Source organism: Abramis brama (genome assembly GCF_963993115.1).
Source record: "Abramis brama genome assembly, chromosome: 11".
Classification (NCBI taxonomy): domain Eukaryota; kingdom Metazoa; phylum Chordata; class Actinopteri; order Cypriniformes; family Leuciscidae; genus Abramis; species Abramis brama.
This window is the reverse complement of record NC_139973.1, coordinates 24,974,331-24,986,417: the sequence shown is the minus strand read 5'-3', so window position 1 is coordinate 24,986,417 and position 12,087 is coordinate 24,974,331. Positions and strand designations below refer to the sequence as shown.

Below are 12,087 nucleotides of genomic sequence, written 5' to 3'. Positions count from 1 at the left end.
ACCAAAATTTCGTTATTTCAAATGTAGGCGCGTGACTATGGAATTACTTTTGTGCCAATAATAATGAACGTAATTTTTCAATAAACTAATGAAAATATAATTTGAAACTGAATAAAATATCTTTGAAACTGAAAAAGAATAAATCGCAGGCAAATTTTTTTACTTTGTTTTTAATACACTGCATGTTTTGATAACTATTTCTCATATTTATTTCGCTGATCTGAACTTACAAATGCGCTTCCAAAGTTCCAGAGAATTTATGCTTCTGAAGTTTTCGTTTACGCTCCCTGAGTTTTCGTTCGCCGTTCTGACACATTGCTCTTGTGGGGGCGGGATAGTAGCAGTGTGTTCTCATTGGCTACTGAGTTTTTGATGGACAGCTTCTTCACCTGGAAGTGAAGACGTCAGTGGTGTTTATGTGTATGTGAGCGTCTGTAAGCGCAGCTTTCTATTTCATTTTAGTGATATTATATCTGTATTTATTTGCTGCTACACTATATTGTTGAGATGATTTCTTATAGAAGGAATAGTACAGATGAATGATATCATTATCATTAGTCAGGGTGCGATTTGTGAAAAAACAGAGGGGGGGATGTTTTGAAACATTTTTATTCATAAAAATAAATCATGAGAACATGAACTTCATTCACTACATTTGCTGCTCTGGACCCTTTTCATTGTTCCCAGCTAGCTAGCTAGAGTTGAAAAATTACATAAATATTTGTACTTGTTGACATTCTGAAAAGCAGTACATGGATCAAAGCTAATGGACAGGATCAGATAAATCAGAGCTTAGATTCTCTGCCCGAGCCGGAACTTGACCCGACCCGGGCCGGGCCCTTGATCCAGCACTTGTGTTACAAAATGCAACGCGTCACGTGTCATGCTCAGCGTCTCCTCCACTCGCACGCATCACACCGGCCCGGGATAATAAACTTTAAAAATATTTATTTTGTTTAAAAAATATTCTATATTCTAAAACCTTGTTGAATTAAATTAGAGTTGTAGCCTACTAGGCCTACTCCTCCTAGGCCATCCAAAGTTCATTCTTGTTCATTTTCTGTGTTCATCATTGTTCACGTTTTTTTTTTTTTTTTTTTTTTTTTTGCGTTTCTTCATTCGGATACATTTGCGATCCATTTCATTCTGAATAAACAAACAAGGCAGTTTACATGATTTGTCCTTGTTGCATTATTCATTAAGATAATAATTAATAAATGCACGCACAATTATCTGTGAACTTGATAAATGTTGCAGATATGTTTTACTATGCACAAACAAATGCCTTTCAACTTATGTGTGCAAAATTCAGAAGCAGTAAATGAATGTGCAGCAATTTGTACAGAGATTCTGTAGGCCTACTATATGTGTTGTAGCCATTAAATAAGCTCATTTAGTTTCATATTTGTTAAAATATTATAATGTTATTTTTTTCCATCTATGTTGATTTATGAAAAGTGAACAGCACCAGTAAGATAGGATGTGCAGTAGCCTATATCGGGAGACTCGGAGTGGGTCAGACATGATTTTGACCACTTCATTAAGTTTTGTTTTGTAGAAAACCTTTCTTTAAAGTGAATTTCGTTTTGTATAAATTGTATCTTAATTTTAATACATTTTTCATCAACGAATTGCATGTATTTAATAAATAAGAAGCAAATATAGACATAGGCTATAATCATAGAGGCGCGCCGCGGTCACTTGCAGTGCACGTTAACTGGAGCGCATCTCATCATAAATTAACCGAAACTAAGTGTATGCCTCAAAGAGAATATTAAGAAATATATCTAAAGAAAGCTTGAAATGTCTTTAAACGAAACAATTCAAAACGAAAAGAAATAGGCAACACTCTGATGTAATCCATGCATTTATCCATATATGCGCATTCACTACGGAGATGGCGATCGTCAACTTCATCTTTGCTTCATCTCAACTTCCCTGGCGCCACCCCTGGGTTTAAATCGGGCTCGGGCTCATAATTACAGTTAATGTGTCGGGCCGGGCCGACAAAGTCAATTCGCCTCATTCGGGCTTCGCGTCTACCGCGCCGCGCGAAACGCCTTCGCGCCCAGGACCTCTAGACGCGCGTAAACGCGTCTTTACATTGACTTAACATTGAAGTCACTCAAGAGTGAGTGAGTAATCAAAAAACCTTTGCGTTTAGCCTCAATTGAGTAAAACACTGTATGTGTAACTTCGGCCATTCTTAGTGGTGTGACTGGGCTGCTTGTCATCATAGAAACAGATAATCAGACTGTTATGTTTATTCCCGCTTCAGTAATATGCTGAATATGCGGCGTAAAAAAAGACCTGCAACCGTCTCGCAAGTGTTGATAGGCTATTACTCGTGAGGTGTAACCAATCATATAGCGCCGTGGGCGGGACATTGAGCGAGTCTGCAGAGTGGTGATTACAGAGAGGCTGCGGAGCCAGTCAAAGTAGCGCATTTTAAAATAAAATGGACTTTAATCAAACCACGGATCCGTGATAAGTTTTGTGATCCTCCTCGCCACTAGTGAAGTAGCACTGATCACTTTGAGGGGGGGATAAATTTATCCCCACCGGGGATAAAAATAATTAAGCAGAGGCAGGGATACATTGACCAGAAAGGGGGAAATCCCACGCATCCCCCCCGGCATATAGCACCCTGTCATTAGTCATCGTCGCTATCAGGATACTGGATTTTTTTTAAATTAATACTATACTAATACTATTTATAATACAGTACTTGCTTTTTTTCAGGTTTAGAGGCATTTTAGAGCTTAGTGAGAGCCCATAACATTATACAGCTGTGTTGTCTTGATTTAACTGTTAGCCCAATCATTACATGACTTGTTTATCTACATTCGGTTACAGTCTTCGATTAGATCATATTTCCCCCCAGCCACTCCAAACAACATTGGGCTAGAGTACTGTACAGTATCTGTAATGTAGCCTACAGTACAAAAAGTACTGTATCAGTCAGTGATGCCATAGGACCAGAGTGCTGTCAATCACTGCCTGATTCAACTTTGGCAATGTAAAGCCTTTTTTTACCATGCCAATAAAGCTATTTAAACCTGAATTTCTCAATTGGTGATTAATTTGCGATGCAGAGTTTTTGAAAGAGGAGAGACACGACTTGACCACAGACCACTCTGTTCATGATATGTAAACACTCAATTATTTTGAAGTATCGCCCTGGTCGCACTATTGTAATTGTAAGGATTCGTAAAACGCATCGTGCAGGACAAACCGTAAGGCCTAGAGACTTGAAACCTGGCCAGATGGTAGGCCTCAATGTGGGGACAACCTATCAGAGTATGACCCCGATTGGCCCATAGGTGGCGCTACAGCAACCAAAAGTTCAAAATCGCTCATAACTCTTAGACCGTTTGTCCCAGGATCAAGTGTCTTATATCGTTGGAATCCTTGGCTCGAGGCGGACAAAATGGCTATCTCCGATTTGGACGTAGGCAGGGAAACATTTCTGCTATGTCGAATTTTGTCCAAAACCTACTTTTGCGAACTAGTCCCTGGTTTTTCGCCCGATCGGAACCAAACCAGTCTAGGACAATTCTCTGGACTCTCTAGATCAATAATTATCAAAAAAAAGTTGAACTTTGGCATTTGGGTGGCTGTAACAGGGTCATTTAGAAAAGGGGCGTGGCAAAATACACTCAAAAGCCTATAAATCCCAAAGGAAAACTCAGAACTTCACCAAAATTGATGAGCATATGTGTCAGAACACGGTGAGGAAGCATGCAGAGTTTCATTGAGATCGGACCATAGGTGGCGCTATAACTGGCAAAAAGCCTTCATTCTTATTAGGGGTTCAAGCATGAAATGCTGAAACCCTATTGTAATTGTAAGGATTCGTAAAACGCATCGTGCAGGACAAACCGTAAGGCCTAGAGACTTGAAACCTGGCCAGATGGTAGGCCTCAATGTGGGGACAACCTATCAGAGTATGACCCCGATTGGCCCATAGGTGGCGCTACAGCAACCAAAAGTTCAAAATCGCTCATAACTCTTAGACCGTTTGTCCCAGGATCAAGTGTCTTATATCGTTGGAATCCTTGGCTCGAGGCGGACAAAATGGCTATCTCCGATTTGGATGTAGGCAGGGAAACATTTCTGCTATGTCGAATTTTGTCCAAAACCTACTTTTGCGAACTAGTCCCTGGTTTTTCGCCCGATCGGAACCAAACCAGTCTAGGACAATTCTCTGGACTCTCTAGATCAATAATTATCAAAAAAAGTTGAACTTTGGCATTTGGGTGGCTGTAACAGGGTCATTTAGAAAAGGGGCGTGGCAAAATACACTCAAAAGCCTATAAATCCCAAAGGAAAACTCAGAACTTCACCAAAATTGATGAGCATATGTGTCAGAACACGGTGAGGAAGCATGCAGAGTTTCATGGAGATCGGACCATAGGTGGCGCTATAACTGGCAAAAAGCCTTCATTCTTATTAGGGGTTCAAGCATGAAATGCTGAAACCCTATTGTAATTGTAAGGATTCGTAAAATGCATCGTGCAGGACAAACCGTAAGGCCTAGAGACTTGAAACCTGGCCAGATGGTAGGCCTCAATGTGGGGACAACCTATCAGAGTATGACCCCGATTGGCCCATAGGTGGCGCTACAGCAACCAAAAGTTCAAAATCGCTCATAACTCTTAGACCGTTTGTCCCAGGATCAAGTGTCTTATATCGTTGGAATCCTTGGCTCGAGGCGGACAAAATGGCTATCTCCGATTTGGATGTAGGCAGGGAAACATTTCTGCTATGTCGAATTTTGTCCAAAACCTACTTTTGCGAACTAGTCCCTGGTTTTTCGCCCGATCGGAACCAAACCAGTCTAGGACAATTCTCTGGACTCTCTAGATCAATAATTATCCAAAAAAAGTTGAACTTTGGCATTTGGGTGGCTGTAACAGGGTCATTTAGAAAAGGGGCGTGGCAAAATACACTCAAAAGCCTATAAATCCCAAAGGAAAACTCAGAACTTCACCAAAATTGATGAGCATATGTGTCAGAACACGGTGAGGAAGCATGCAGAGTTTCATGGAGATCGGACCATAGGTGGCGCTATAACTGGCAAAAAGCCTTCATTCTTATTAGGGGTTCAAGCATGAAATGCTGAAACCCTATTGTAATTGTAAGGATTCGTAAAACGCATCGTGCAGGACAAACCGTAAGGCCTAGAGACTTGAAACCTGGCCAGATGGTAGGCCTCAATGTGGGGACAACCTATCAGAGTATGACCCCGATTGGCCCATAGGTGGCGCTACAGCAACCAAAAGTTCAAAATCGCTCATAAATCTTAGACCGTTTGTCCCAGGATCAAGTGTCTTATATCGTTGGAATCCTTGGCTCGAGGCGGACAAAATGGCTATCTCCGATTTGGATGTAGGCAGGGAAACATTTCTGCTATGTCGAATTTTGTCCAAAACCTACTTTTGCGAACTAGTCCCTGGTTTTTCGCCCGATCGGAACCAAACCAGTCTAGGACAATTCTCTGGACTCTCTAGATCAATAATTATCCAAAAAAAGTTGAACTTTGGCATTTGGGTGGCTGTAACAGGGTCATTTAGAAAAGGGGCGTGGCAAAATACACTCAAAAGCCTATAAATCCCAAAGGAAAACTCAGAACTTCACCAAAATTGATGAGCATATGTGTCAGAACACGGTGAGGAAGCATGCAGAGTTTCATGGAGATCGGACCATAGGTGGCGCTATAACTGGCAAAAAGCCTTCATTCTTATTAGGGGTTCAAGCATGAAATGCTGAAACCCTATTGTAATTGTAAGGATTCGTAAAACGCATCGTGCAGGACAAACCGTAAGGCCTAGAGACTTGAAACCTGGCCAGATGGTAGGCCTCAATGTGGGGACAACCTATCAGAGTATGACCCCGATTGGCCCATAGGTGGCGCTACAGCAACCAAAAGTTCAAAATCGCTCATAACTCTTAGACCGTTTGTCCCAGGATCAAGTGTCTTATATCGTTGGAATCCTTGGCTCGAGGCGGACAAAATGGCTATCTCCGATTTGGATGTAGGCAGGGAAACATTTCTGCTATGTCGAATTTTGTCCAAAACCTACTTTTGCGAACTAGTCCCTGGTTTTTCGCCCGATCGGAACCAAACCAGTCTAGGACAATTCTCTGGACTCTCTAGATCAATAATTATCCAAAAAAAGTTGAACTTTGGCATTTGGGTGGCTGTAACAGGGTCATTTAGAAAAGGGGCGTGGCAAAATACACTCAAAAGCCTATAAATCCCAAAGGAAAACTCAGAACTTCACCAAAATTGATGAGCATATGTGTCAGAACACGGTGAGGAAGCATGCAGAGTTTCATGGAGATCGGACCATAGGTGGCGCTATAACTGGCAAAAAGCCTTCATTCTTATTAGGGGTTCAAGCATGAAATGCTGAAACCCTATTGTAATTGTAAGGATTCGTAAAACGCATCGTGCAGGACAAACCGTAAGGCCTAGAGACTTGAAACCTGGCCAGATGGTAGGCCTCAATGTGGGGACAACCTATCAGAGTATGACCCCGATTGGCCCATAGGTGGCGCTACAGCAACCAAAAGTTCAAAATCGCTCATAACTCTTAGACCGTTTGTCCCAGGATCAAGTGTCTTATATCGTTGGAATCCTTGGCTCGAGGCGGACAAAATGGCTATCTCCGATTTGGACGTAGGCAGGGAAACATTTCTGCTATGTCGAATTTTGTCCAAAACCTACTTTTGCGAACTAGTCCCTGGTTTTTCGCCCGATCGGAACCAAACCAGTCTAGGACAATTCTCTGGACTCTCTAGATCAATAATTATCCAAAAAAAGTTGAACTTTGGCATTTGGGTGGCTGTAACAGGGTCATTTAGAAAAGGGGCGTGGCAAAATACACTCAAAAGCCTATAAATCCCAAAGGAAAACTCAGAACTTCACCAAAATTGATGAGCATATGTGTCAGAACACGGTGAGGAAGCATGCAGAGTTTCATGGAGATCGGACCATAGGTGGCGCTATAACTGGCAAAAAGCCTTCATTCTTATTAGGGGTTCAAGCATGAAATGCTGAAACCCTATTGTAATTGTAAGGATTCGTAAAACGCATCGTGCAGGACAAACCGTAAGGCCTAGAGACTTGAAACCTGGCCAGATGGTAGGCCTCAATGTGGGGACAACCTATCAGAGTATGACCCCGATTGGCCCATAGGTGGCGCTACAGCAACCAAAAGTTCAAAATCGCTCATAACTCTTAGACCGTTTGTCCCAGGATCAAGTGTCTTATATCGTTGGAATCCTTGGCTCGAGGCGGACAAAATGGCTATCTCCGATTTGGACGTAGGCAGGGAAACATTTCTGCTATGTCGAATTTTGTCCAAAACCTACTTTTGCGAACTAGTCCCTGGTTTTTCGCCCGATCGGAACCAAACCAGTCTAGGACAATTCTCTGGACTCTCTAGATCAATAATTATCCAAAAAAAGTTGAACTTTGGCATTTGGGTGGCTGTAACAGGGTCATTTAGAAAAGGGGCGTGGCAAAATACACTCAAAAGCCTATAAATCCCAAAGGAAAACTCAGAACTTCACCAAAATTGATGAGCATATGTGTCAGAACACGGTGAGGAAGCATGCAGAGTTTCATGGAGATCGGACCATAGGTGGCGCTATAACTGGCAAAAAGCCTTCATTCTTATTAGGGGTTCAAGCATGAAATGCTGAAACCCTATTGTAATTGTAAGGATTCGTAAAACGCATCGTGCAGGACAAACCGTAAGGCCTAGAGACTTGAAACCTGGCCAGATGGTAGGCCTCAATGTGGGGACAACCTATCAGAGTATGACCCCGATTGGCCCATAGGTGGCGCTACAGCAACCAAAAGTTCAAAATCGCTCATAACTCTTAGACCGTTTGTCCCAGGATCAAGTGTCTTATATCGTTGGAATCCTTGGCTCGAGGCGGACAAATGGCTATCTCCGATTTGGATGTAGGCAGGGAAACATTTCTGCTATGTCGAATTTTGTCCAAAACCTACTTTTGCGAACTAGTCCCTGGTTTTTCGCCCGATCGGAACCAAACCAGTCTAGGACAATTCTCTGGACTCTCTAGATCAATAATTATCAAAAAAAAGTTGAACTTTGGCATTTGGGTGGCTGTAACAGGGTCATTTAGAAAAGGGGCGTGGCAAAATACACTCAAAAGCCTATAAATCCTAAATAAAAACCCAGAACTTCACAAAAATTGGTGAACTTATGTGACATAACATCATTAACAAGCATGCAAAATTTCATGGAGATCGGACCATAGTTGGCGCTATAACTGTTAAAAAGCTTTAAAACCATATATTTCCTATGGTACATTGCCTATATTGGCTGTAAATGGTGTTTTCCATCTATTATGTCAGTGGTTAAATGCTTGCTAAATAAAACTTGATAACTTTTGATGCTTTTGTGCTTAAAAACCCTTAAAGGCCTTAATAGCTTGAACCCCGATAAATGCTGCTTGCAGCTTTAATTCTGATTACTTTTGTGTGATAAAGATGACTGATAAAGCTATTATATGTAGCTAGTATGAGTAACAAAATGCTTTTTCTGTGTCCATAATGCAAAAAATTGCACTTCAAATGAACATTTCTGAGAAAAATGTTTAATCTTTAATAGTCTTTAATACTAAATATATGTCCAAATTAAAAACTTAATACATGCAAGTAATTATGACTGAAAACATCCAGCAACTAGGGAATACACAGCCATGCATGGATATATGTTTATATATAGGGCTATACAGCCATCTACTGGTTACACAACAGTATTACAGATGATAAATGCTGCATGACTCCGAGGTAAATATTTAGTACTGTAAAATCCCTTAAAACATTTATATAATTTGTTTGAAATAAATATTTTAAGTCTGCAACTTGTTACTGTATGTGGGAGTTCAAAGCAGTTTGTATTGTTAGATTATAATACATTTCCTCTCTGATTTTCCAGGGAGTGGAGCAACTTTTCCATAAACAAAATTCTGATGCTGTCATAGAGGATGGAGTGATAGTACAAGAGATCCACTGTCCCTATCAGACAATAATCTTACTTTGTTCAGACACATCACCTTTGAATGACTAGGATCTTGATCTTCAGACACCTGATTTATTTTATTTTAATATAAAATAGCAAATATTTTAATTTCCTCTAGATTTTAACAGTTCACAAGTACACAAGAGGTTGCACTTTATTCTTATTAGTCTATGCTGATCTTGGATTAGCATACCAACAGCATATGAATGTTAAGGGGATAGTTCACCCAAAAATAAAATTCTCACTTATTTTACTCACCCTCATGCTGTCCCAGATGCATTTTACTTTCTTTCTACAGATAAACACGAATTAAGATTGTAAGGAAAGTAATCCATCTCTGCGAGTCCTAAAGACGCTTTAAAAACCACACACAGTGACCGTGACGGTAATCCATGCGACCTCAGTGGATGAATCAATGCCTTCTGAAGTGAAACAATAGGCTAGATAAGAAAAATACTAAAGGCCATTGCACACTGAGTCCGAATTTTTCGTATGCGTTTTTTCGTGTTCGTCAGCCTAAAAATTCGTCACGCACAGAAACCTTGCACACTGAGTCCGATGCGTATTTTTTACACATTTGCGGAAAAAACGCAAACAATACAAAATGGATTCGTCAAGCAGTGAGGATGATTTTGTTGCCCTGTCTCTTCTTAAAAAGAAAAGAAAGAGGAAATATTGGGTCCATCCAATTCTGACTTTGCGGCGAGAGGAAGGAGAGTTTCACCTCCTAATTAAGGAGTTACGAGGGATTAAATTATCCCGAGCGATTTAAAATTTACTTCAGAATGTCAGTGGAACAGTTTGACGATTTGCTAGCGATACTGGAGCCACTTATTAAAAAGAAGACCACCAATTATCGTGAACCAATCCATCCTGAACAGAGACTGGCAGTATGTCTAAGGTATGGACACACACACACACACAAACACGGCCGGCGACAGAACAGCTGTAGCCTACAGGTTTTTTTTTTTTTTAACCAAATAATATATTATTCGAATTGGCTGCTCAATCACACCTTAATCGATCCGAAATTTCGATCAAATTGAAAGGAGTGGTTTATAATCCTTTTCTAATACGATCGAGAGAACATGTAAACACTTGATTGAATTGAAAACCGAAAGTGACTGCGAATGTGCGGAACGAGCTGTTCTTCCCCTGGCCTCACACACACACACACACACATTATTGAAAACAGTTCATGTTCTATAATAATATATGTATAATTTTAGGTATCTGAGCACTGGGGACTCATTCACCACCATCGCCAGCAGTTTTAGATTGGGCATCAGCACTGTAGGGAAGATTGTGAGGGAGACCTGTGACCAAATCTGGCTGCAGCTCAAGGACACCTACATGCCAACTCCAACAGAGGACATCTGGAAACACACGGCGATGAGGTTCAAGGAGAAGTGGAACTTCCCTAATTGTATTGGCGCTCTCGATGGGAAGCATGTCAAGATAGAGGCCCCTGCAAACACAGGTTCCCTTTTTTTTAATTATAAAGGCACTTTTTCCATTGTCCTCCTCGCATTAGTAGATGCTGATTACCGTTTCCTGGCCATCGATGTGGGGAGCTATGGTGGGAACAGCGATGGAGGCATTTTTGTAGATTCTGCACTGGGACGGGCCCTCCAGCGTGGGACCCTGAATGTTCCACCCCCATTGGAGCTCCCATCTGCGCCTGAATTGGGGAACGTCAACCATGTTATCGTGGCAGACAAGGCCTTTCCCATGAAGCCTTATTTGCTCCGACACTACGGTGGAAAGCGCCTTGAAGAAGACAAGCGCATCTTCAACCTCCGCCTGTCAAGAGCCCGTCGCATCTCAGAAAATGCGTTCGGCATTTTGACTCAAAGATTTAGGGTTTTCAAGAGGCCAATGGAGGTGAACCCTGACCTGTCAGACAGCATCATCAAGGCAACCTGTATCTTATGCAACTACCTGCGCCATGAAGTTGTGGGACAAGCCAGCCTGGGTGAAAGCTTTGATGTTGACGATGTTGGCAGTGGCAATGCCTGTCTACAGGAGCTTCAGAGGCCAAGGGGCAACCGCGCATCTGAAGAGGCTCTCCACATTAGAGACACATACACAAAATATTTTGTCTCACCAGCTGGCGAGGTACCATGGCAGTATGAACGTGTGCGTCGTGGACTCAGATTGTAGACACACACAACCAATCACAACGTATAGACCTCAGTCGTGCATTATGTATGCATTTGTGTATGCAGTATAGTTTGTAAACACAACCAAATATATACAATCAGTTAACATTATTACTTAAACTGTTATTATTATTATTACATTCAATGCAACACTGATCCACAAATTGTTAAATATACATTATACTCTGTAAAACATGATTTTTTTGTACATACAATATGTATTCATTTTTGTATTGTAGTTATTGTTGTATTAATTTTTGTATTGTAGTATTGTTATACAATATTTATATAATAAACATGTAAATATATATAGAAAAACAACTTAAGACAGTTGAATGAATCATTTCTTGTTTATTCTGCTTTTAAAAGAACTTGCTGCCCAGAAGAACAGAATCAAAATCAAGTAAACATTTAAAATGTGTTTCTGCATATCAAAAATAATAATAATTTAAACTGAAATTTTAGATGAACCTCTTAAGCCCAGTTAAACTAGAATAATGCATCAGTAATAATAATTACTTTAATTTTAATAATTACTTTAACACTTAATGGTTGTGAAAAAATATTTAAGCATGTACAAAAACTAGTTTATTTACAGAGAACGGTAGTTTGGATCCTGGGAAAACTGCTGATAGTAAACCCCTCCAAATGAAACATTGTGAACCAATTCCTGCATTTTAATTTTTAGATAGGATAATTTCTCTGGGGTGAGTCTCCTCATGCTGGGGGCCAAGCTGGAGAGAAAGGTGGACACCTCATCATTTTGCAGGTCCTGCCAGGCCTGACGCTGCTGTCGCTCTGCCTCTCTCTCCTTATGAGGTTTTATTTAACAAAGTTCGGGAGGAGCAGGTTCAGATAAT

At 40.8% G+C, this 12,087-nt stretch overlaps 1 protein-coding gene across 1 annotated transcript; it reads left to right on the top strand.

The window, feature by feature from the left end:
- The first annotated feature begins 9,093 nt into the window (after nucleotides 1-9,093).
- Nucleotides 9,094-11,405, top strand: LOC311092786 (uncharacterized protein). Its single transcript, XM_084129744.1, has 2 exons — nucleotides 9,094-9,966; nucleotides 10,295-11,405. The coding sequence occupies exons 1-2, from the start codon at nucleotides 9,851-9,853 to the stop codon at nucleotides 11,226-11,228; spliced, it is 1,050 nt and encodes a 349-aa protein (XP_083985870.1). The 5' UTR covers nucleotides 9,094-9,850; the 3' UTR covers nucleotides 11,229-11,405.
- Nucleotides 11,406-12,087: the final 682 nt, after the last annotated feature.